Source organism: Rhinatrema bivittatum, chromosome 4, assembly GCF_901001135.1.
Source record: "Rhinatrema bivittatum chromosome 4, aRhiBiv1.1, whole genome shotgun sequence".
Taxonomy (NCBI): domain Eukaryota; kingdom Metazoa; phylum Chordata; class Amphibia; order Gymnophiona; family Rhinatrematidae; genus Rhinatrema; species Rhinatrema bivittatum.
The window spans coordinates 457,606,901-457,629,773 of record NC_042618.1 but is presented as its reverse complement, the minus strand read 5'-3'; the positions used below and the strand labels follow the sequence as shown (position 1 = coordinate 457,629,773).

At 44.0% G+C, this 22,873-nt stretch overlaps 1 protein-coding gene across 1 annotated transcript in view; it reads left to right on the top strand.

The window, feature by feature from the left end:
• PTPRQ (protein tyrosine phosphatase receptor type Q) overlaps positions 1-22,873 on the top strand; it is a 414,802-nt gene that overhangs the window by 154,622 nt on the left and 237,307 nt on the right. The window contains exons 26-29 of the mRNA XM_029597117.1: positions 5,313-5,485; positions 10,328-10,544; positions 12,495-12,656; positions 12,774-12,953. Of these exons, the coding sequence (XP_029452977.1) occupies positions 5,313-5,485; positions 10,328-10,544; positions 12,495-12,656; positions 12,774-12,953 (732 nt within the window). The remainder of the gene's footprint in view (positions 1-5,312; positions 5,486-10,327; positions 10,545-12,494; positions 12,657-12,773; positions 12,954-22,873) is intronic.

Genomic DNA, 22,873 nt, shown 5'->3' with positions numbered 1-22,873 from the left:
GTGAACCGGTAAATGTGGTTTATTTGGATTTTCAGAAGGCATTCGACAAAGTACTCATGAGAGGCTTCTAAGAAAACTAAAAAGTCATGGGATAGGAGGTGATGCCCTTTTGTGGATTGAAAATTGGTTAAAAGACAGGAAACAGAGATTAGGACTAAATGGTCTGTTTTCGGAGTGGAAAAAGGTAAAACAGTGGAGTACCTCAGGGATCTGTACTTTATCCTGTGCTTTTTAATATATTTATGAATGATCTGGAAAGGGGTACAATGAGTGAGGTGATGAAATTTGCGAATGACACAAAATTATGCAGAGTAGTTAAATCTCAAGCAAATTGTGATAAATTGCAGGAGGATCTTGTGAGACTGGAAGATTGGGCTTCCAAATGGCAGCTGAAATTTAACGTGGACAAGTGCAAGATGTTGCATATAGGAAAAAATAAACCATGCTGTAGTTACACAATGTTAGGTTCTACGTTAGGAGTTACCACCCAGGAAAGAGATTTGGGCGTCATAGTGGCTAATACATTGAAATCGTTGGCTCAGTGTGCTATGGTGATCAAAAAAGCAAACAATGTTAGGAATTATTAGGAAGGGAATGAAAATAAAATGGAGGATGTCCTAATGCTTCTGTATCACTCCATGGTGAGACCACACCTTGAATATTGAGTACAGTTCTGGTCACCGCATCTCAAAAAGGATATAGGTGCACTGGAGAAAGTGCAGAGAAGGGCGACCAAAATGATAAAGGGCATGGAACAGCTCTCCTATGAGGAATGGCTAAAGAAGTTAGGGCTGATCAGTTTGGAGAAGAGACAACTGAGGCATGATATGATAGAACATAAGAACATAAGAACATGCCATACTGGGTCAGACCAAGGGTCCATCAAGCCCATCAAGCCCAGCATCCTATTTCCAACAGTGGCCAATCCAGGCCATAAGAACCTGGCAAATACCCCAAAACTAAGTCTATTCCATGTTACTTTTGCTAGTAATAGCAGTGGCTATTTTCTAAGTCAACTTAATTAATAGCAGGTAATGGACTTCTCCTCCAAGAACTTATCCAATCCTTTTTTAAACACAGCTATACTAACTGCACTAACCACATCCTCTGGCAACAAATTACAGAGTTTAATTGTGCGTTGAGTAGAAAAGAACTTTCTACGATTAGTTTTAAATGTGCCACGTGCTAACTTCATGGAGTGCCCCCTAGTTTTTCTATTTTCTGAAAGAGTAAATAACCGATTCACATCTACCCGTTCTAGACCTCTCATGATTTTTAAACACCTCTATCATATCCCCCCTCAGCCGTCATTTCTCCAAGCTGAAAAGTCCTAACCTCTTTAGTCTTTCCTCATAGGGGAGCTGTTCCATTCCCCTTATCATTTTGGTCGCCCTTCTCTGTACCTTCTCCGTCGCAATTATATCTTTTTTGAGATGCGGCGACCAGAATTGTACACAGTATTCAAGGTGCGGTCTCACCATGGAGCAATAGAGAGGCATTATGACATTTTACGTTTTATTCGCCATTCCCTTTCTAATAATTCCCAACATTCTGTTTGCTTTTTTGACTGCCGCAGCACACTGAACTGATGATTTCAATGTGTTATCCATTGATGCCTAGATCTCTTTCTTGGGTGGTAACACCTAATATGGAACCTAACATTGTGTAACTAACTATAGCAGGGGTTATTTTTATCTAAATGCATCACCTTGCACTTATCCACATTAAATTTAATCTGCCATTTCAATGCCCAATTTTTCAGTTTCACAAGGTCTTCCTGCAATTTATCACAATCTGCTTGTGATTTAACTACTCTGAACAATTTTGTGTCATCTGCAAATTTGATTACCTCACTCGTCGTACTTCTTTCCAGATCATTTATAAATATATTGAAAAGTAAAGGTCCCAAAACAGATCCCTGAGACACTCCATTGCCCACTCCCTTCCACTGAGAAAATTGTCCATTTAATCCTACTCTCTGTTTCCTGTCTGTTAGCCAGTTTGTAATCCACAAAAGGACATCGCCACCTATCCCATGACTTTTTACTTTTCCTATAAGTCTCTTATGAGGAACTTTGTCAAACGCCTTCTGAAAATCCAAGTACACTACATCTACCGGTTCACCTTTATCCACATGTTTATTAACTCCTTCAAAAAAGTGAAGCAGATTTGTGAGGCAAGACTTGCCTTGGGTAAAGCCATGCTGACTTTGTTCCATTAAACCATGTCTTTCTATATGTTCTGTGATTTTGATGTTTAGAACACTTTCCACTATTTTTCCTGGCACTGAAGTCAGGCTAACCGGTCTGTAGTTTCCTGGATCACCCCTGGAGCCCTTTTTAAATATTGGGATTACATTAGCTATCCTCCAGTCTTCAGGTGCAATGGATGATTTTAATGATAGGTTACAAATTTTTACTAAATGGTCTGAAATTTCATTTTTGAGTTCCTTCAGAACCCTGGGGTGTATACCATCTGGTCCAGGTGGTTTACTACTCTTCAGTTTGTCAATCAGGCCTACCACATCTTCTAGGTTCACTGTGATTTGGATCATTACCCATGAAAACCTTCTCCAGTACGGGTCTCCCCAACATCATGAAAGGACTTGAACAGGTTAATATAAATCGGTTATTTACTCTCTCAGATAATAGAAGGTCTAGGGGGCACTCCATGAATTTAGCAAGTAGCTCATTTGAAACAAATCAAAGAAAATTACTTTTCACTCAGCGCATAGTTAAACTCTGGATTTCATTGCCAGAGGATGTGGTTATGGCAGTTAGTGTAAATGGTTTTTTTTTTTTAAGTCTGGATAAGTTCCTAGATGAAAAATCCATAAACTGTTATTAATTAATGAGCAATTGTAGCTTGAGATATGTTTAATATTTGGGTACTTTCTAGGTGCTCGTGACTTGGATTGGCCACTGTTGGAAACAGGATACTGGGCTTGATGGACCCTTGGTCTGACCCAGTATGGCATATTTTATGTTCTTATGTTTTTATGCATGTAGAAGCAAAAACACTAGCACCAGTCTTGCTTCTATGGAACTTTTGTGGAATTAGGTCTGCATGTTACTTGTACACACTTCATGGAGATGACTGCATTAATAGCTTTAGTAATATTACCATTATTTTTCTCATCTGCCATACAGTAAAGCAGGACTTCCCATACCTGTCCTGGAAATCCCATAGCCAGTTGGATTTTCAGGATATCCACAAGGAATATTGCATGAGAGACATTTGGATACATTGGAGACCCATTATATGCACATTTATTTCATGCATATTCCTTGTGGATATCCTGAAAACCCGGCTTGCTCTTGGGAGGTTACCAGAACAGGTCAGGGATGCCCTGCAGGAGTGTAAGGTAACCAGACAGCTCCCTGTCACCAGGGACAGGCTAATTTAGTCCTGGCTTGACCCCATTGTGTCTAAGTCAGTGGTTCCCAAACCTGTCCTGGGGGGACCCCTAGGTAGTCAGATTTTCAGATTATCCAGAATGAATATGCTTGAGATAAATTTGCATGCAGTCTACCTCAAGCATATTGATTGCTGCTACCCTGAAAATCCGACTGGCTAGGGGTCCTCAGGACAGGTTTAGGAATCACTGGTCTAGGTTCTTGTTCTTCCAATTTCTCTAACAGCAGAAAGACTAAAATAGTGTCCCCTCCTTGTCCTTGAATGTATGCTTCCTGCTCCATGGGTGCCGTCTTGTTACGGGCTGTACATCACAGACCTTTAATCAAGAAAAATGGACACTAATTATACAAATTATTGTAGCATTAAAACACCATACTGTACCTTGCCTCCATGACCTGAATCTTAGCATGTGTTTCTTTCATTTTTTATTATTCATAGGAAAGGTATTATTTCATTAACTATGAAATCCTCTTGGCACAGTTACGCATGACCCAAACAAGAACCTTAGATATCTTATTTGACCTCCTCAAACTCTTTTGTAAGCCTAATTCACTTAGGGGCGGATTTTAAAAGGAGCGCGAATAGCCTACTTTTGTTTGCGCTCCAGGCGCAAACAAAAGTACGCTGGATTTTAGTAGATATGCGCGGAGCCGCGCGTATCTGCTAAAAACCTGGATCGGCGCGCGCAAGGCTATGGATTTTGTATAGCCGGCGCGCGCCGAGCCGCGCAGCCTACCCCCGTTCCCTCCAAGGCCGCTCCGAAATCGGAGCGGCCTCGGAGGGAACTTTCCTTTGCCCTCCCCTCACCTTCCCCTCCCTTCCCCTACCTAAACCCCCCCCTTACCTTTGTCGGGGGATTTACGCCTCCCTCCAGGAGGCGTAAATCCCCGCGTGTCAGCGGGCCTCCTGCGCGCCGGGCCGCGACCTGGGGGCGGGTCCGGAGGGCGCGGCCACGCCCCCGGGCCGCCCCGGGCCGTAGCCACGCCCCCGGACCCGCCCCCAGAACGCTCCTGACGCCCCGAAAACGCCGCGCGGTTCGGGCCCGCCCCCCGACACGCCCCCCGACACGCCCCCTCCGAAAACCCCGGGACTTACGCGAGTCCCGGGGCTCTGCGCGCGCCGGTAGGCCTATGTAAAATAGGCTTCCCGGCGTGCAGGGCCCTGCTCGCGTAAATCCGCCCGGTTTTGGGCGGATTTACGCGAGCAGGGCTCTGAAAATCCGCCCCATTATGCATAGTTTGGGCACAGTGGTAACAGTCACAAAAGTGATGAATTGGGCCCAAGTTTGAAACTTGCAAGCTGTAGTGCCACCCTTCAAGTTTTCAATCCTTTGTACAGTTATTGTATAATATCTCCTTTTCATATGGCTTTCTAATTTCAGATTTATTCAGTGTGATTACACTAATGGAAATATATCTTCCTCCCTGGGACTGTTGACATTGAAATAGTTCCATATATAAACATTATGGTTCATCTTTTCTTCCAAACAAGCACAAATGAATCTGTTGGGGCTGTGATTACAGAGCGCATTAAGGGGGTGATTTTGTAACAGCCAGCATAAGAGAGGCAATTTGCAAAGCAATCCTACATGCATATATTCTCTTGAAAAATGATCCCACTAATGCTACCCACACACGAATACAGCCGCTAATTTGGGTACAGGACATCTAGGAAATTTAAGTGCATACTTTGAAAATCCAAAAGCATGCGAGGAAAAGTCCAAACTCTGCCCCCAGAAACACCTCTGCTCTTTTATGTCCATGCTTCAAGCCACTGCTGTAGGTGAAGCACTGTTTTACCTGTGGAAATGCCTTTGAAAATGACCCTCTAAGTATTAGATAACTGTCTAATATCTTGTCATTAAAACTATTTTTCTTTAATTTTCCCTTTTCAAGTTCCGAGTGCTGTTCACAACTTAAACGTGTCGGAAATAGAAGCCAATTTTATGACCATCACCTGGATGAAGCCCCGACAACCAAATGGTGTCATCACCCAATACAGAGTGAAAGTGTTTGTCATGGAGACGGGAGCGAGTGTAGAGAATACGGTCCTCACAGGACAACCAGAGGTGCTTCAGCGTTCCATGTATTTTCTTTGTTGCTTTTTCTGGGCTTTCACAATACCCTTGTCTTTTTCCTGTCATGATTTAAGTTAGAACTGTAGCAGGCATCCCGTATTTATTTATTTTATTAATGCAATCCCCCCCCCCCGCCCTGCTGAGAACTGGAGTCACTCGGTGCAGGGTTGGGGAAACTCAGATTCTTTTAGCTAGGGGCAGGATTGAACCTGCAGGTCCACAATGTGGATTACTTTTAGAGTTCTGTAAAATAAAGTCAGTCCACATCTGCACTGTTTTGTTTTATAAATAGAAAAGTAGATTCTACTGAGAAGAGTCAAAGTCAGCAGATAATATTGTTACCCATTTAGTTGTTCTCTCTATAAGCGGTTTATCAAATTTAATAAATAATAATAATGTTAATAAAAAGCAAATGTGCAGTCCCAGGGTATCAAACTCTCATAGGCAGTTACAGTTCCTTGTGCTCCTTAATTACTGTTCCACACAATAACATCCTAAATCTTCCCACCCCGATCAGGAAAAGTTGCCGAATCCCCTGATCTCAGTCTTCAGTTACTCACTAATGGCTGGTTGGTAAAAGGCAGTTCTCTCCCCGACTTCTGGGTCAGATTCCTCATACAGGAGAGCCACCCGCCCTTGGCCATGCTCCTTGGGTTACTGCAAGACATCTCTTTAATCCCAGATCTTCTCAGTCTCCTCCCAGTGACTCGTGGCATCACCCTTTGTAGTGCCTCTCCTCTGACCCACCCTTTAGGGGGATGGCCCCCTCTGTCACTCCTACTGCACCCTGGGAACCTCTACATGTTACAATGTCCCCAATTCTATAGTAAAACCAGAGAGGTGCCCGTTTTCATTATTCAGATTTAGCTCATGTCTTTTCATTGGCAGCCCATGGAGAGTTTGACACTTCCAATACATACACATTGTGGTCCTTAAGGAAAGTGTGGACCACAGGACCGCCTTTTACCTGAAAACGTTGGGAGCCAGTCACCTTCATGTAACATGGCCTGCATGTGTTAGATTGTCATGTCACCGGAGAAAATTCACCAATTGGAAATGGCCAAATGTGGATGAAGAGTAGTAGAATTTTTGTTTTAAACAGGCCAGCAATCCTCTAATAATAATATGCCAGTATGAACCTAAATGTAGAGAATTGCTTTATTCTCCCATTGCAGTTTCTCTCCCGGATGCTTTATTCTCCCATTGTACCTTCTCATTTGGATAGGGATGTGAATCGTGTCCTCGATCGTCTTAACGATCGATTTCGGCTGGGAGGGGGAGGGAATCGTATTGTTGCCGTTTGGGGGGGTAAAATATCATGAAAAATCGTTAAAAATCGTTAAAAATCGAAAAATCGAAAAATCGAAAAACCGGCACATTAAAACCCCCTAAAACCCACCCCCGACCCTTTAAATTAAATCCCCCACCCTCCCGAACCCCCCCCAAATAACTTAAATAACCTGCGGGTCCAGCGGCGGTCCGGAACGGCAGCGGTCCGGAACGGGCTCCTGCTCTGAATCTTGTCGTCTTCAGCCGGCGCCATTTTCCAAAATGGCGCCGAAAAATGGCGGCGGCCATAGACGAAAAAGATTGGACGGCAGGAGGTCCTTCCGGACCCCCGCTGGACTTTTGGCAAGTCTCGTGGGGGTCAGGAGGCCCCCCACAAGCTGGCCAAAAGTTCCTGGAGGTCCAGCGGGGGTCAGGGAGCGATTTCCCGCCGCGAATCGTTTTCGTACGGAAAATGGCGCCGGCAGGAGATCGACTGCAGGAGGTCGTTCAGCGAGGCGCCGGAACCCTCGCTGAACGACCTCCTGCAGTCGATCTCCTGCCGGCGCCATTTTCCGTACGAAAACGATTCGCGGCGGGAAATCGCTCCCTGACCCCCGCTGGACCTCCAGGAACTTTTGGCCAGCTTGTGGGGGGCCTCCTGACCCCCACGAGACTTGCCAAAAGTCCAGCGGGGGTCCGGAAGGACCTCCTGCCGTCCAATCTTTTTCGTCTATGGCCGCCGCCATTTTTCGGCGCCATTTTGGAAAATGGCGCCGGCTGAAGACGACAAGATTCAGAGCAGGAGCCCGTTCCGGACCGCTGCCGTTCCGGACCGCCGCTGGACCCGCAGGTTATTTAAGTTATTTGGGGGGGGGTTCGGGAGGGTGGGGGATGTAATTTAAAGGGTCGGGGGTGGGTTTTAGGGGGTTTTAGTGTGCCGGCTCACGATTCTAACGATTTATAACGATAAATCGTTAGAATCTGTATTGTATTGTGTTCCATAACGGTTTAAGACGATATTAAAATTATCGGACGATAATTTTAATCGTCCTAAAACGATTCACATCCCTACATTTGGATGCTTTATTCTCCCATTGCATTCTCTCCCGGATGCTTTATTCTCCCATTGTACCTTCTCATTTGGATGCTTTATTCTCCCATTGCACTGTCTCTCCCGGATGCTTTATTCTCCCATTGTACCTTCTCATTTGGATGCTTTATTCTCCCATTGCACTGTCTCTCCCGGATGCTTTATTCTCCCATTGTACCTTCTCATTTGGATGCTTTATTCTCCCATTGCATTCTCTCCCGGATGCTTTATTCTCCCATTGCACTGTCTCTCCCGGATGCTTTATTCTCCCATTGCACCTTCTCATTTGGATGCTTTATTCTCCAATTGCAGTTTCTCTCCCAGGATGCCTTCCCGGATAATTTAGTTTCCATTGTTGACCAAGGTCTGGAGTGGGCATCTCCTCCCATACTGCCCCCCACCCCCGTGCTGATCAAGCCTCAGCAGAGGTCTCCCCCTGAGGCAGTCATTGTCCTCCCTCGCCATCCAGAGCCTCAGCAGTCTCGAAAGAAGGGAGACTCAGAGATGAGTCACTGCTGATAACCACAGCACACTGTGTTACAGCTGAGCCTTAGGACCTGCCTGCACTATTACTTTATAGACATGGCTCTGTTATTTTAGTTTCTAATTTGATTTTATGTATATAAAAAAAATACAAATATCTTTCTTGTGGCGGCTCATAAAAAACCCAGTCCTTACAATTTTCCCTACACACTGTCACCAGTCCTGACTCACTGTTATCTCTCATATATTTCAACCATCCAACTGCTATAACAAATCAAGAACGCTGTTGTTCTTCTTAATTGGGTCTTTATATAAAGAATGGGGAGAGGCTTGTCCCCTGACACAGGAAGTCCTGCCGAAACACAGACCATATCGGGACCCCCATGTCCGTGCTGAGCTCAAGCTAAGTGTGATCACTTTTTTTCAAGTTTTTAAATACGAAATCTTTGCATGGAAATTCGTTCAGACTATGGTGGAGAAAGGATTAACGAGGGCATTTTAAATTGCATTTTGAAAAATGATTTAAAAAAATGTGTAGATATTTTCAGGACTGATGATTATAGAAAGGCAAGGGAAAGAAAGTGCATTCAACTGAAAGCTGCCTGAGCACTAAGCCCTAGGGATGTGAATCGTTTTTTGACGATTTAAAATATCGTCCGATATATTTTAAATCGTCAAAAAATCGTTAGGGCCACGATACAATACCAATTCCCCCGATTTATCGTTAAAAAATCGTAAATCGGGGGAAGGGGGAGGGCAGGAAAACCGGCACACTAAAACCCCCAAAAACCCACCCCCGACCCTTTAAATTAAATCCCCCACCCTCCCGAACCCCCCCCCCCCAATGCTTTAAATTACCTGGGGATCCGGCGGTGGTCCAGAACGGCGGCGGTCCGGAACGGCCCCCTCAATAGAATCGTGTTGTCTTCGGCCGGCGCCATTTTTCAAAATGGCCGCCGCAAAATGGCGGCGGCCATAGACAAAAACGATTCGACGGAGGAGGTCGTTCCGGACCCCCGCTGGACTTTTGGCAAGTCTTGTGGGGGTCAGGAGGCCCCCCCAAGCTGGCCAAAAGTTTCCTGGGAGTCCAGCGGGGTTCCGGGAGCGATTTCTCGCCGCGAATCGTTTTCGTACGGAAAATGGCGCCGGCAGGAGATTGACTGCAGGAGGTCGTTCAGCGGGGGTTCCGGACCGCCGCTGAACGACCTCCTGCACTCGATCTCCTGCCGGCGCCATTTTCCGTACGAAAACGATTTGCGGCGAGAAATCGCCCCGGAACCCCGCTGGACTCCCAGGAAACTTTTGGCCAGCTTGGGGGGGCCTCCTGACCCCCACAAGACTTGCCAAAAGTCCAGCGGGGGTCCGGAACGACCTCCTCCGTCGAATCGTTTTTGTCTATGGCCGCCGCCATTTTGCGGCGGGCATTTTGAAAAATGGCGCCGGCTGAAGACAACACGATTCTATTGAGGGGGCCGTTCCGGACCGCCGCCGTTCTGGACCACCGCCGGATCCCCAGGTAATTTAAAGCATTTGGGGGGGGTTCGGGAGGGTGGGGGATTTAATTTAAAGGGTCAGGGTGGGTTTTAGGGGGGTTTAGTGTGCCGGCTCACGATTTTAACGATTTTTCACGATAGTTTACACACCCAAACGGCAACAATACGATTCCCTCCCCCTCCCAGCCGAAATCGATCGTTAAGACGATCGAGGACACGATTCACATCTCTACTAAGCCCATTCTTTTTATGAAGGTCCAATATGAGAAGAACAACAGCATTCTTGTTTTGTTACAGCGTTTGTTACAGAGTTCAAACATCTGTTAGCTGCCGGAGGGTTCTCTATATGCAGACCTCATACGTGAGTTTACTATAGACATTAAGCCATTTCAATTAATAGTTTTGAACTTAGAGCTAATAATTTGATGGCATGTATTATGAGTTATCACTGGCTTATGATCTGTAAATGCCGTATTTATTTATTTTGGATTATTTTAGTACCCCATTGATTCTACATTGGCTGCTGCAAACATGTTGAATGAAACCACCAAATCTCTGCTCCCTGGACTCATGGCAGAAACAGTTCCTGGATTGTATGAGGGATCCGCAGAAATGCCTTCCACGATGCAGGCACAGTCTTCCGTTGCATTCTCCCGGCCCCTGACTGCTGACTCGCTTGCCAGGAATGAAACTGCAAGATCCTATCCAGGGTTTGGTAAATTGAAGATACGTTTATCCTTCTCCTTATTTTTATGAATTCTGTGGTCGCCACAGTATTTAGCATTGAGACTAGTAGCATTTTAAAAAGAGCGAATTGCTTAAATTTAGCTTATTTAGTGCCCAGCAACCTTCTGTAGCAAATGGGAATACCACACAAGCAGTGATGCTGCTCCTTGTTATCCGAATGGCTTTTCTCCTAGTGGAAGCAGCAGCCTGCAGCCACCTGCCAGCTACAATTGGTTGTTACAGTTGCCGAAGCAGGTGTGATGGCCAGGGATTTGCTTATCTGCTAGCCCTCCACAGACCCCTCTCTCCTTGAGGATTTTGACTGATGGCTTTTGAAATGTCACTTGGAGACGCCCAGGTCAATCCATGGCAATGCCTGTGTGGGTGGCGACAAACAGGTGGAGGTGACCCCCCGTGACACGCTGATGTCATTAGTACAGACGTGCTTTTTGATGTCAGTGTAATTTGCAGGTTCTGAATTAAGAATTCGTATGGACAATCCTACTAGCAAAACGCCAATTGCCATGCAGACTTAAAGTAGTTTGATATATTTTAAATGAGAATTAGTAATTCTCTTCTTCCCCTCTGCCCACATAAATATAGTACCAAAAGCCCATACGCCCTTGATGTGTTTTTTTTTTTTTTAAATCATATTTATAAAAATCTACCATTAATGTGAGGGAAGGTAAGAGAAATTTGCTGCACCGACTCCTGTTTCTGGGTTGTTTGTATGACACTTTATTCTCTAACGAGCACCGAGCAATAGCTTATTTCTGTGTGGGACGGTGTTCTCTGCAGTGTTGGTATAGTGGCGGCATCATTTTTCTGTAGAGCTGTGGCAGATTTCTCAGGGAAGTCTCCGTCAGCTCTGTGACTTTTGTCCTTTCCGGGCCCTACCGTATCTCGAGTAGGCAAGAGACTCCCAATGCACTCCGCTAGCATTTTATCAGCTGGACAAACAGCTTGTGTTTGTGACCTCTCTCTGATCCATTCGCTTTCATTTCCTTACTTTACCACAGGAGCAACTTCATCAGTAAGGTGTGTGAGCTTTCAGCCAGGCTTGGTCACTGATATATGGGCTCAGCCTGCTTGTTATCTGCTCCTCGTTTTTCCCCTCTCATTTGAGGTTTTCTGACCACCCACATGTTGTTCTGCTGATTTAGGTTGATGAATCTTTTTTTTTTTTATACTGTCGGCATCATCTTCAGTTACAGTAGCAAGCAGAAAAAAAAAACCCACCCTTAGTGCATTCGGAGAAATTACTCCGCTTGCATTCAGAATAGTAAAAACTAGCATCGGCAGAGATATTCTATTAAGAGAGTGGAGAAAATACTAGCTCGCAATTGTAAATGCCATCCCTTTCCATCCCCTTATAAGGCTGGACCAATGACTGCTGGAGGGGGTCATAGGAAAAACAATCCTGAAGCAGTGCGATGGTTAGGGCAATAATATTTATTATTAGAATACCTATAGAGAGCTTTTATAGACAAAATAATCCCACAAACGCAACTATAAGAACTATATATGCAAGTTTAAATGGGAGTAACCGTGGCCAGGAAGCAGGAGACTTGGATTGGATTTCTGGATCCTGTTCAGCCTTCCAGTCCTCAGGAGGGGGGTCCCAGCCCTGGCTCCACAGAGTGCACTTTACTGGGTTCTGAAGGGGAACGGCAGTCCATGTCAATTAGTCAGAGGTTGATTGACACTATAATGCTGCTTGGTCAAGAGGAGAATAGGGAGCTGGATTAAAATAAGGCAAACCACCTAGGTCTCCAAGAATGGAGGCTTGTGATGCTGTCGATGCAGTAGGGGGCAGGTTTCAAGAAGTATGAAGAGGCCACTGGGGCAAAATATTTTGTAATGTTAAACTGAATTTCTCCATAGTGCAAGCCTCAATTTATTATGTAAAATAAAAATATGATTTGTTTCTGTTATATAGTAATGGAAAGTATCCAACATGTGAACAACATTTCAGCTGAACATCTGTCGTATGTTGTAAAGAAACTCGTACCTTTTACTGAGTATGCTGTCAACATTTCTGCTTTTACCAGTGTTGGCGAGGGACCATCAACTGGTATCATCGTTAGAACACGTGAGCAAGGTAGAATTTCAGCACATGGAATTAATTTTAGGACCATGTGTTCTTTCTCCTTTTCTAAAATTGTAATGACTTGTTTTCTTCTTTTGTTAAAGAGTTGTTTTCTTTATTTTCTCAAAGTCCCAAGTGCAGTGGAAAATATAAGGTATAAGAATATTAGTTCAACATCAGTTTTACTGTACTGGGATCGTCCTGTGAAACCCAATGGAATAATCACCCATTATACAATTTATGCAATGGAATGGAACACAAGTGCAGCTTTCCAGCTTACAACAAGCAATAACAGCTTCCTCATTCAAGGTAATGCATAGTTTTAATGAAATATTTCTTATATCATTCAATAGCATAATATATTAACATAGTAGATAAAGATCCAAGTGCCCCAGTTACAAAAGTCCATGCTACTAAGGATAAATCCCAACTTCCAACCATAGAAGCATGACCGTTGTTGGATTTTTGCTCCTTATCCACGTCAGTTCTTGTTTTTCTCCTCATGGATTCTCCAACATCTTGGGTGGGAGAGCGTACAATTTTCTCATACTTAATCCATAGAAACACAGAAGTATGATGGCAGAAAAAGGACCATACAGCTTAACTAGACTGCTCATTCACACCAACTACTCAGCTCTACAATCCCTAACACTCCCTCACAGATGCCCTTTGCTTGTCCCACGCTTTCTTGAATTCAGATGCTGTCCATGTCTCCGCCACCTGTTCTGGAAGGCTGTTCCATGCATCCATAACACCAGCTGTAAAGAAATGTTTACTTACATTACTCCTCAGTCTACCCCTTTTTCACCCTTATTCCATAATCTTTCCTTCCAGAGCCTCCTTTCTGTAGAAAGAAGCCCACCTCCTGTGCATGGATACCTTGGAGGTATTTAAATGTCTCTATCATATCTCCCCTATCCTGCCTTTCCTCTAGGGTATACATGCTTCGATCTTTAGATTTGTCCCTATATGCTTTATGCAAAGAGTACTGGCCATTTTAGTAACCCCCCCTCTAGACTTACTCCATCCTGTTTATATCCTTTTGAAGGTGCAATCTCCATAACTGTACACAGTATTCCAAATGAGGTCTTACCGCGGAATCATATGGGGCAATATCACCTCTATTTTTGTTGCCCATTCCTCTCCCTGTGCACACAAGCATCTTTCTGGTTTTTGCAGTCGCCTTATCCAGCTGGTTGGCCACCTTGAGATCATCACATACAATTACCCCATATCTTGTTCAATTTTATGCATAGAAGAATTTCACTACCTATACTGTACCACTTTTGTGGGTTTTTATAGCCCAAATGCATGACTGCTTTTTTTTAGCATTAAATCGTAGTTACCAAACTCTATCTAGACCATTCCTCAAGCTTCACTAGATCTCATGTTTACCACACCTTCCTAGATGTCTACTCTGTTGCAGATTTTGAAGTCATCCACAAAATACAAATCTTTCTTAGTTAGTTCTTCCATAATATCGCTTATGAAAATGTTGAAAAGGACTGATTCCTGAGGCTCCCCACTAGTAATGCCCCTTTCCTCAGGGATAACCCTATTTACCACTACTTTTTTTTGCCTTCCACTCAACCAGTTTCTAATCCAGTCAGTCATATTAGGATCCATACCAAAAGGGAAATTAGTTTATTTATAAGCTGCCTATGGGAAACCATGTCCAAGTATATTGCATCTTCTACTTTCCCCTGAGCCAGTAATCTGGTTGCCCAGTAAAAGAAATTGATCACAATCGTCTGACAAATCCTACCTCTGGTATAAACTATGCTGCCTTGGATCTTGTAATACATTGGATTCCAGAGACTGCACTATCTTCTGTTTTACACCGAGTCCTCTGCATCCATCTCCCCCTCCTGGCCCCATGGCTTACCACCAGCTCCTAGAACTAATGAGGCTGCTGTATTCATTATAAAATCCGGTGCGCATGTACACGCGGCCTCCGGATTTTATAACATGTGCGTGCCGGCGCGCGCATGTTATAAAATCGGCGCGTCCATGTGTGTGCGCTGGGAAGCGCATGCGTCCATTTGCACACACGCGCAGCTTTTAAATCTACCCGTAAATGTATTTTAGTTTTATGTGCCGTTGCATCAAAAGCTTGAAGTATAATTTATAAAAATATTATTGGTTCTGTGGAAACAAATGCCTATAACTTAGGGCCAAATAAAGCTGTGGCTTTATCTGCAGTTCAAGGAGTGGAGAGCTGCCAGCCTAGTGATCAAACACTGAGATCAATTTTCAAGAGATTTTTTAACCAGCTTCTGACATATGCTCTTTTTACGTGGAAGGAAAGGTCTAGAATAAGAGGTTACGTGTGGAGACTGGGGTGGGGACAACATCAGAAGAATATTTCTTCATAGAAAGGTGGTGATGCAAGGCAATGGCCTTTAAGGAGAGATGGTGGAGGCTAAAACAAGAATGGAATTCTGCGGATAAGCATGGAGGAAAGACATTGAAGTGTCAGAATCTTTATTAAGAAGTAGGGATGTGATATCGGTGTGATCGATTGTCTTAACGATCAATTTTGGCTGGGGGGGGAGGGAAATCTGATCGTCATGGTTTGTTTGTTTGTTTTAATCGTATGTAAAAAATCGTAAATCGACCCGTATGACATAGTGAGGGCAAAAGTAGCGCCGGCGCCATTTTGGAATATTGGCAATACGGCGCGAGTGCAGTGAGGTCGCTCCCGGGACCCCTGCTGGACTTTTGGCAAGTCTTGTGGGGGTCAGGAGGGCCCCCCAAGCTGGCCAAAAGTCCCTGGGGGTCCAGCGAAGGTCCGGGAGCGATCTCCTGCACTCGTGACGTCGGGTTGACAGGAACCAAAATGGCGCTGGCGCTACCTTTGCCCTGTCATATGGTAAGGGCAAAGGGCCACCGGTGCCCATTTCTATCAACGCAGCCATGGCCCAAGAGTGGGAGATCGCGGGAGATCGCGCCGGGAACCCCCCACTGGACCCCAGGTAATTTAAACATTTTTGGGGGGGGGTTCGGGAGGGTGGGGATTTGTTTTTTAAAGGGTCGGGGTGGGTTTTAGGGTTGTTTTGGTGTGCGGTTTTCCCGCCCTCCCCTCTCCCCCCGATTTACGATTTTTTGACGATAAATCGGGGGAAGTTGCTATTGTATCGCGGCTCTAATGATTTTTGACGATTTAATATATATCTGACGATTGTTTTTAAATCGTCAAAAACGATTCACATCCCTATTAAGAAGGTAATATATTAGAATATTGCTTTCATTTTTATAAAATGTGCTGTTACTGTTTTCGGCTTGAAAAAATACTCGATTATAAAATACGGGTCACAGCCTCGACCAAGGGCTGGTGAAAGTTCTTTGTCCGATGATGAAACTGATGTTTTTGTGAGGACTCTCGAGGACGGTAAGAATATTGTTTGTTAGCAGTGCCTTGATGTGCAGTCTTTGGGTTAAAATTGCTCATTATGTGTGTGTTCATTTCCTTTAAATGGATAAGGTCAGTCTTAGTCGATTATAAGACCCACGTGCGAGCGGTTCCCGACATGCATTGATCACACGATTTTATTCCAAGAAACACAAAAGGAGCACCACTAGGGGTGTGCATCCTGACCCCCACAAGACTTGCCAAAAGTCCAGCGGGGGTTCGGGAGCGACCTCCTTTCACGCCGTCCGTCCAATCCCAATACTCAAAATGGCGCCGATCGCCGCCATTTTGAGACTCAAAATCGCCGTCCCGCCAATACTCAAAATGGCGCCGATCGCCAACATAGTGAGGGCAAAGGCGATCGGCGCCATTTTGAGTATTGAGCGGGACGGCGATTTTGAGTCTCAAAATGGCGGCGATCGGCGCCATTTTGAGTATTGGGATCGGGCGGGGATGGCGTGAAAGGAGGTCGCGTCCCGGACCCCCGCTGGACTTTTGGCCAAGTATTGTGGGGGTCAGGAGGCCACCCCAAGCTGGCCAAAAGTTCCGGTTGGGTCCAACGAGGGTCCCGGAGCGACCTCCTGCCACATGACCTACCTGTCACGTGGTAGGAGCACAAAATGGCGCTGGTGACCATGTGACAGGGGGCTGACCAATGGCACCGGCAGCCCCTGTGACACAGGCTATCTGGCGCCGTGAGGAAACCCGCAAACGAGGTGCAGGGATGGCTTTCCTGACTCCCCGCTGGACCACCAGGGAGTTTTGGTAAGTCTTGGGGGGGTCAGGAGGGTGGGGGGTTTAAATGTTTATTTAGGACGCCGAATACAACGGATATCGTTGAATACGTGGGGAGTCGCGATGCGTTTTCGCCTCCCCACGTATTTTTCAGATTGCAAAAAAATAAGTTGCGGATTACAAATTACGGGAAAACGGATGCACGCCCCTAGTGGTGCTCCTTTTGTGTTTTCTTGGAATAAATCGGTGTGATCATATGCGTGTCGGGAACCGCTCGCAGGTGGTCTTATAATCGACCCCCTATCATGAATGCAACCTCAAAGAAAGCAGGGGGATAAAGCATTATTTGAAACTTTGTTCAGACTGTTGTATTTTATATTACTACTACTACTATTATTACTACTACTATTACTACTACTACTCGATTACTACTTAACATTTCTATAGCGCCTCTCGACATACGCAGCGCTGTACAAACATACAACAGAGCTTAACAATCTATAAGATAAACATACAGGACAGAAACTTGGATTAAAAGAAAAGAAAGTGAGGTCAAGACTAAAAGCAGACAATAGGCATAAGATTTCAAAGCGGTTTCAGAAAGGTGGGTCTTTTAGATGGGATTTAAACATGGATTTAGGCAGGGACCTTCATTTTCAGTTTTTATTTTATTTTGCCTGGGAATTTCAATATTAGAATAAAAAAAAAGTCAGTGGAGAAATGTCTTTTCCAATGATTTTTCTCCTGTTTGTTATGCCAAAGTTATTTTTCCACTGATTTTTTTTTTTTGTTATAAATAACATTGGAATTTCCAGGCAAAATAAAATAAAAGCTGAAAACGAAGGTCCCTATATATAGGACAGGGTCATTCACTGATAGGGACGGAGGACTCTTGGCATTTTTATTGTGGTTGAGCAGTAGAGGCTCCAATACCTCGGATACCTTGTTAAAGCATTGTGTATGCATATTCCCATGTTCATGCAACTTTCTCACATATAAGAATAAATATGCATGATAGATGGAATTTACTATATAAATATATCACGACTGTATGACCTGTGTCTACGATGTAGTTTATGGAAGCTGGAAAGCACTAGAGTGGTTTTGCAGATATGGTTTGCATATCAAATATTGTAAGAAAGAGGAAATCATTTTTGCTTGAAAGATAATAATCCAGTCAGGTACCGAATATTGATGACGAAACAGACTAACAGCAAAGTACATATTTTTATAATTTTTCCCCCAACTTACAGAGCCTGGTTCTCCTCCTCAAATTTGTGCTGGTAGGCGTTACCGCAGCAGGCATTAACTTGGAATGGTTCATTGCCTAAGAACCAAATTGAATTATCACTCATTATGAAGTCATCTATATTAATTCCACTTCTTCATTTGCTGAAAACACTACTGCGACAAAACTCTTTTTAAACAACCTAAGACCGCACACCCTATATAGTATTTCAGTCAGAGCCTATACTGGTTTGGGCCATGGGAATCAGTCAACACCTCTACTATCTGTGAGGACTTCAGAAACTGTAAGTTGAATTACTAAAATATGACATTATTCTATCATTACTATTATAAAATAGATGATTTAAAGTTGTTCTTGTGCAATTTCTATATGGTTTTGATTATACTTATTTAACAAATTCAAATAAGGGATGTAAGTTCCACAACCATCAAGTCAAAAATTAACTCTAAAGAAGGAATGGTATTTAACAAATTAAAGTAATAAACATATTGAGTGTACATTAAAAGTATAATAACAATCATATAACACCACTTCTCACCAAATATTTATACTCTTTACTGGCTCCTTCTAAATGTCTTGGAATAAATGGACCGTCATACACAAAATCATCCACTACTTCCTCTGTGGAGATTTGTAAATATAAACAAAGGTCCATGTGAGGAAACCTCTATATAATGTTCTTCCTCGTGTACTCTTTTATTCATATACAAGTTTTTGTTTATGCGCGTAAAATAATCAACATAATTATAAACAACAATTCACTTAACTTCCAGGTCTAGCAATATTTGGAACTCTTGTTCTCCCCTGATATGGTCCGTGTTTCGACCCCCTGCTTCAGGGGGGTCCATCACTTCTTGTTCTGGAAGGCCAATTCAAGGGAAGTGACAGTGTCTTTTCAACTACATGTTCACTGAAAGAGAGGAAGTAATTTGAATACTCAGCCAACCAATGTGGCTTACTCTCAGTCACTGTTACTACTTAAAACAGGGAAAACCTGTCTATTTCTTCAAGTGCAAGGTGTTGCATACAGGGTAAAAATAACCCTTGCTATAGTTACACATGTTAAGTTCCATATTAAGAGCTACCACCCAGGAAAGAGATCTAGGCATCATAGTGGATAATACTTTGAAATTGTCAGCTCAGTATGCTGCAGCAGTCAAAAAAGCAATAGAATGTTAGGAATATTAGGAAGGGAATGGTTAATAGAATGGAAAATGTCATAATGCCTCTGTATCGCTCCATGGGAGACCGCACCTTTAATACTGTGCACAGTTCTGGTCACCGCATCTCAAAAAATATTTAGTTGCACTGGAGAAGGTACAGAGAAGGGCAACCAAAATGATAAAGGGGATGGAATAGCTCCCTATGAGGAAAGGCTAAAGAGGTTAGGGCTGTTCAGCTTGGAGAAGAACGGCTGAGTGGGGATATGATAGAGGTCTTTAAGATCATGAGAGGTCTAGAATGGGTAGATGTAAATCAGTTTTTTATACTTTTGGATAATGGAAGAACTAGGGGGCACTCCATGAAGTTAGCAAGCAGCTCATTTAAAACTAATCGGAGAAAATTATTTTTCACTCAACGTACAATTAAGTTCTGGAATTTGTTGCCAGAGGATGTGGTTAGTGCAGTTAGTGTAGCTGGGTTTAAAAAAGGTTTGGATAAGTTCTTGGAGGAGAAGTTCATTAACTACTATTAATCATGTTGACTTAGGGAATGGTCTCTGCTGCTACTGGCATCAGTAGCATGGGATCTACTTATTGTTTGGGTACTTTCCAGGTACTTGTAGCCCCGATTGTCCACTGTTGGAAACAGGATGCTGGGCTTGACGGACCCTTGGTCTGACCCAATATGTTCTTATGCTATGATAGCACAAAGTATACATTACAATTGGCATGTTTTGAAGCTCCACAAAAAGTTTGCCCAACCACCATGTATAGCATTCACTAGGGATAAAACATAAGGAAGTAGATATTCAAAAGTAACCGTTTAAGTAAGTTAGCTGGATATGCTGCTGAATATCCCTGATTAAATTACTAGTTAGCTGGATAAGTCTTATCTGGCTAATGTTATTGAGCAGGTCTAACTTATCCAGTTAACATAGCCAGATAGTTTGAATATCAATACTTATCTGGCTATGTTAACTGGATAAGTTGCTTTTCTCTGAAACACTTATTTCTTGCCCTTCACTTAGCCAGATAAGTACTTATCTGGCTAAGTACTTATCTGGATAATTGGAGGCCACTAAACACGGCCAAGTATTCAGCCTCCGCCACGTAGCAGGATAAGTCACAAATGTAATTTCTGTGTATAAATCATGGAAGGATCCACTTTATGTAATCCAACTAAATATATAAAATTAAACAATATACACATGCAAGTCTAATTGTGAGATATACCTGATAATATGCCTTTGTGATCTGATTACATTGGATGTACAAAACATCCAATTAAAGTGAGATTAATTGAAAACTGTAGTTGATATTCCATTTTGTTTCCCATCATCATAATTTTACAAATTTATATTGGATGATTATCAGTCAAGTGCCATCTAAATGGCAGGAGATGACACAGTGGCTCGATTAAATGTTTTGGGGCCAGATTCATTGGGACTTTTCTCCCATTTTGTGTCTATGGGAAAAACCCTGAGTGAATCCGGTACTTTGTGAGGAATCATGGATCCTTAGATTAGATTTAGATTCTATTCATCCACTGCTCCTTAATGAAGGATTAAATTGGTTTTCCCGGTTGGTTGAGTTTCAAATTATTTGGATTCCTCCACTTTTTAAAGTTAACATGTAGTTTAAAAAGACACCATCACATCTCTTGAATTGGCCTTCCAGAGCCGATCTGTGTTGGGGAGAACAAGAGTTCCAAATATTGCTGTGCCTGGAAGTTAGGTGAACTATTTAAAATTATAAGTTGGTTATTTTATATTTATTTATTTATTTATTTAAAATTTTTATATACCGGAATTCCTGTATGCAATACAAATCAGTCCGGTTTACAAGTAACGAAAGAGGTTGCCCTGGTCTGGGAAGTTAGACCTGGGTTTTTTACATAGAACATGGAATAATAACAATAAACCATTGAACATTATTACAAGTAACATAGAATGTAACAATAGCATTTTATGTGAATGAACACGAAAGTATAAATAAAAGCGGGGCCTGTGCCAGCTGTCTGGAGCCCGCAGCTAGTTTGGTGCTTCGCATGTGCCCTTTGCCTCCTACAACCCCTGCTGTACTCGTGGGGGGACAACCCCCATTCCCACCGGGCTTCTCCCCCTCCTCGTCACACCATAGTCAGGGTCTTGATGATGTGGCCAGCCACATGACCTGGAGGGGGGGGGGGGGGAGGCTTGGCGGCTCCTGATGATGTCAGCCGGCATTTTAAAGAGCCACGTGTTATGTTATACTCGCAGAGAGTGTCTAAGGAACATTGCATTCTCTATTGTATGTTTATTAAAACAATAAAATCTGTTTTACACTAAAGAGCCACGCGCCATTGCCATCCCCCTCTTTTTGCCCAGCACTGCATTCAAGTGGTCAGAGCAGGCAGGAGCGGCGGGAGCAGTGGTTTTCTTTATCATGCACTCTCCTCGCAACCAAAGGAGTCTTGCTCTTTCAGTGGCTTTCCCCATTTCTTCTTCTTACAAAAAAGAAGAAGATAGAGCACAAGCGTGATGCTATGCGGTCAAGAGCACAGCTGAATCGGCCTGATGCAGGCAAGACTGCCCCAAGCACAGCTCCCAACCCGAGGTCAGCTCCAGCTTACCACCCAGATGCAAGTACAGCTCCGCTCGGGTACGGCGAATCAGCCTGAAGCAAGCAACCTCTGCAACTGGAGCAGAGTCAGCAGACCTGTGAGGATTCCAGGAAAAGAGCCGAGGGAGCCAGCCGATTAACCTACAAGAGACCACGTGGAGCAAGGTCCTTGTTCTGAAGCAATTGCATTCCAGCGGAGACCAAGCATGGCATCCAGCACTCAGTCACACTCCCTGCGGTCAGGGGCATCGTACACCACCAGTGCCCACGGGCAGGATGGGGCCACATAGTCAGCGGTATGAGGCACCAAAAAACGAGGAGGCAAGGCACAACAACCATCACAGCTGGCCACAGCAGAAAACTTAGACCCACCAAGGTCTGCGAATCAGGTTATTGGAGGTGAAGGGGGAAGGGTTGGCTGCAGCAGCATGAAGAAGTCAGCACCGGTACATCAGGAGCACCAGAAGAAGATCCTGCAAGCCAGGTGGTGAGCGGATAACCGACAATACGGTGTATACAATGGCTTAGCAGGTTATAATCCAGTAGATGGGACTATGGCAAGGGCAGCAGGTATGCAACCTATTATAGCAACCCAATTGCCCAATTGGATGATGGTGGCCTGGCGAGCATACACCTTTTGCCACCTTATAGGGCACAGCAGTGCTCACTGACTGTGCATCCTGTTTACCCAGGAACCTACCCCTACGTGCCTCATGCATAGGGGACATGAGCTACAAAAGTTAAGTGTACAAGATATGGACTAGGGATGTGAATTGGGCTTTGGACGATTGAAAATATCGTACGATATTTTCAAAATCGTCAGAAATTGGGGGCTCCCCCAAAACGATAGGAAAACCCCATGCAATTGTTCGTGGGGGGTTCTCTTATCGTTTTGGGGGAGGGTGGGAAAAACGGCACACAAAAATAACCCCTAAACCCACCCGACCCTTTAAAACTAATCCCCTAGCTTCCCCACCCTCCCGACCCCCCAAAAAACTTTTTACAGGTACCTGGTGGTCCAGTGGGGGTCCCGGGAGCAATCTCCCGCTCTCGGGCCGTTGGCTTGCCA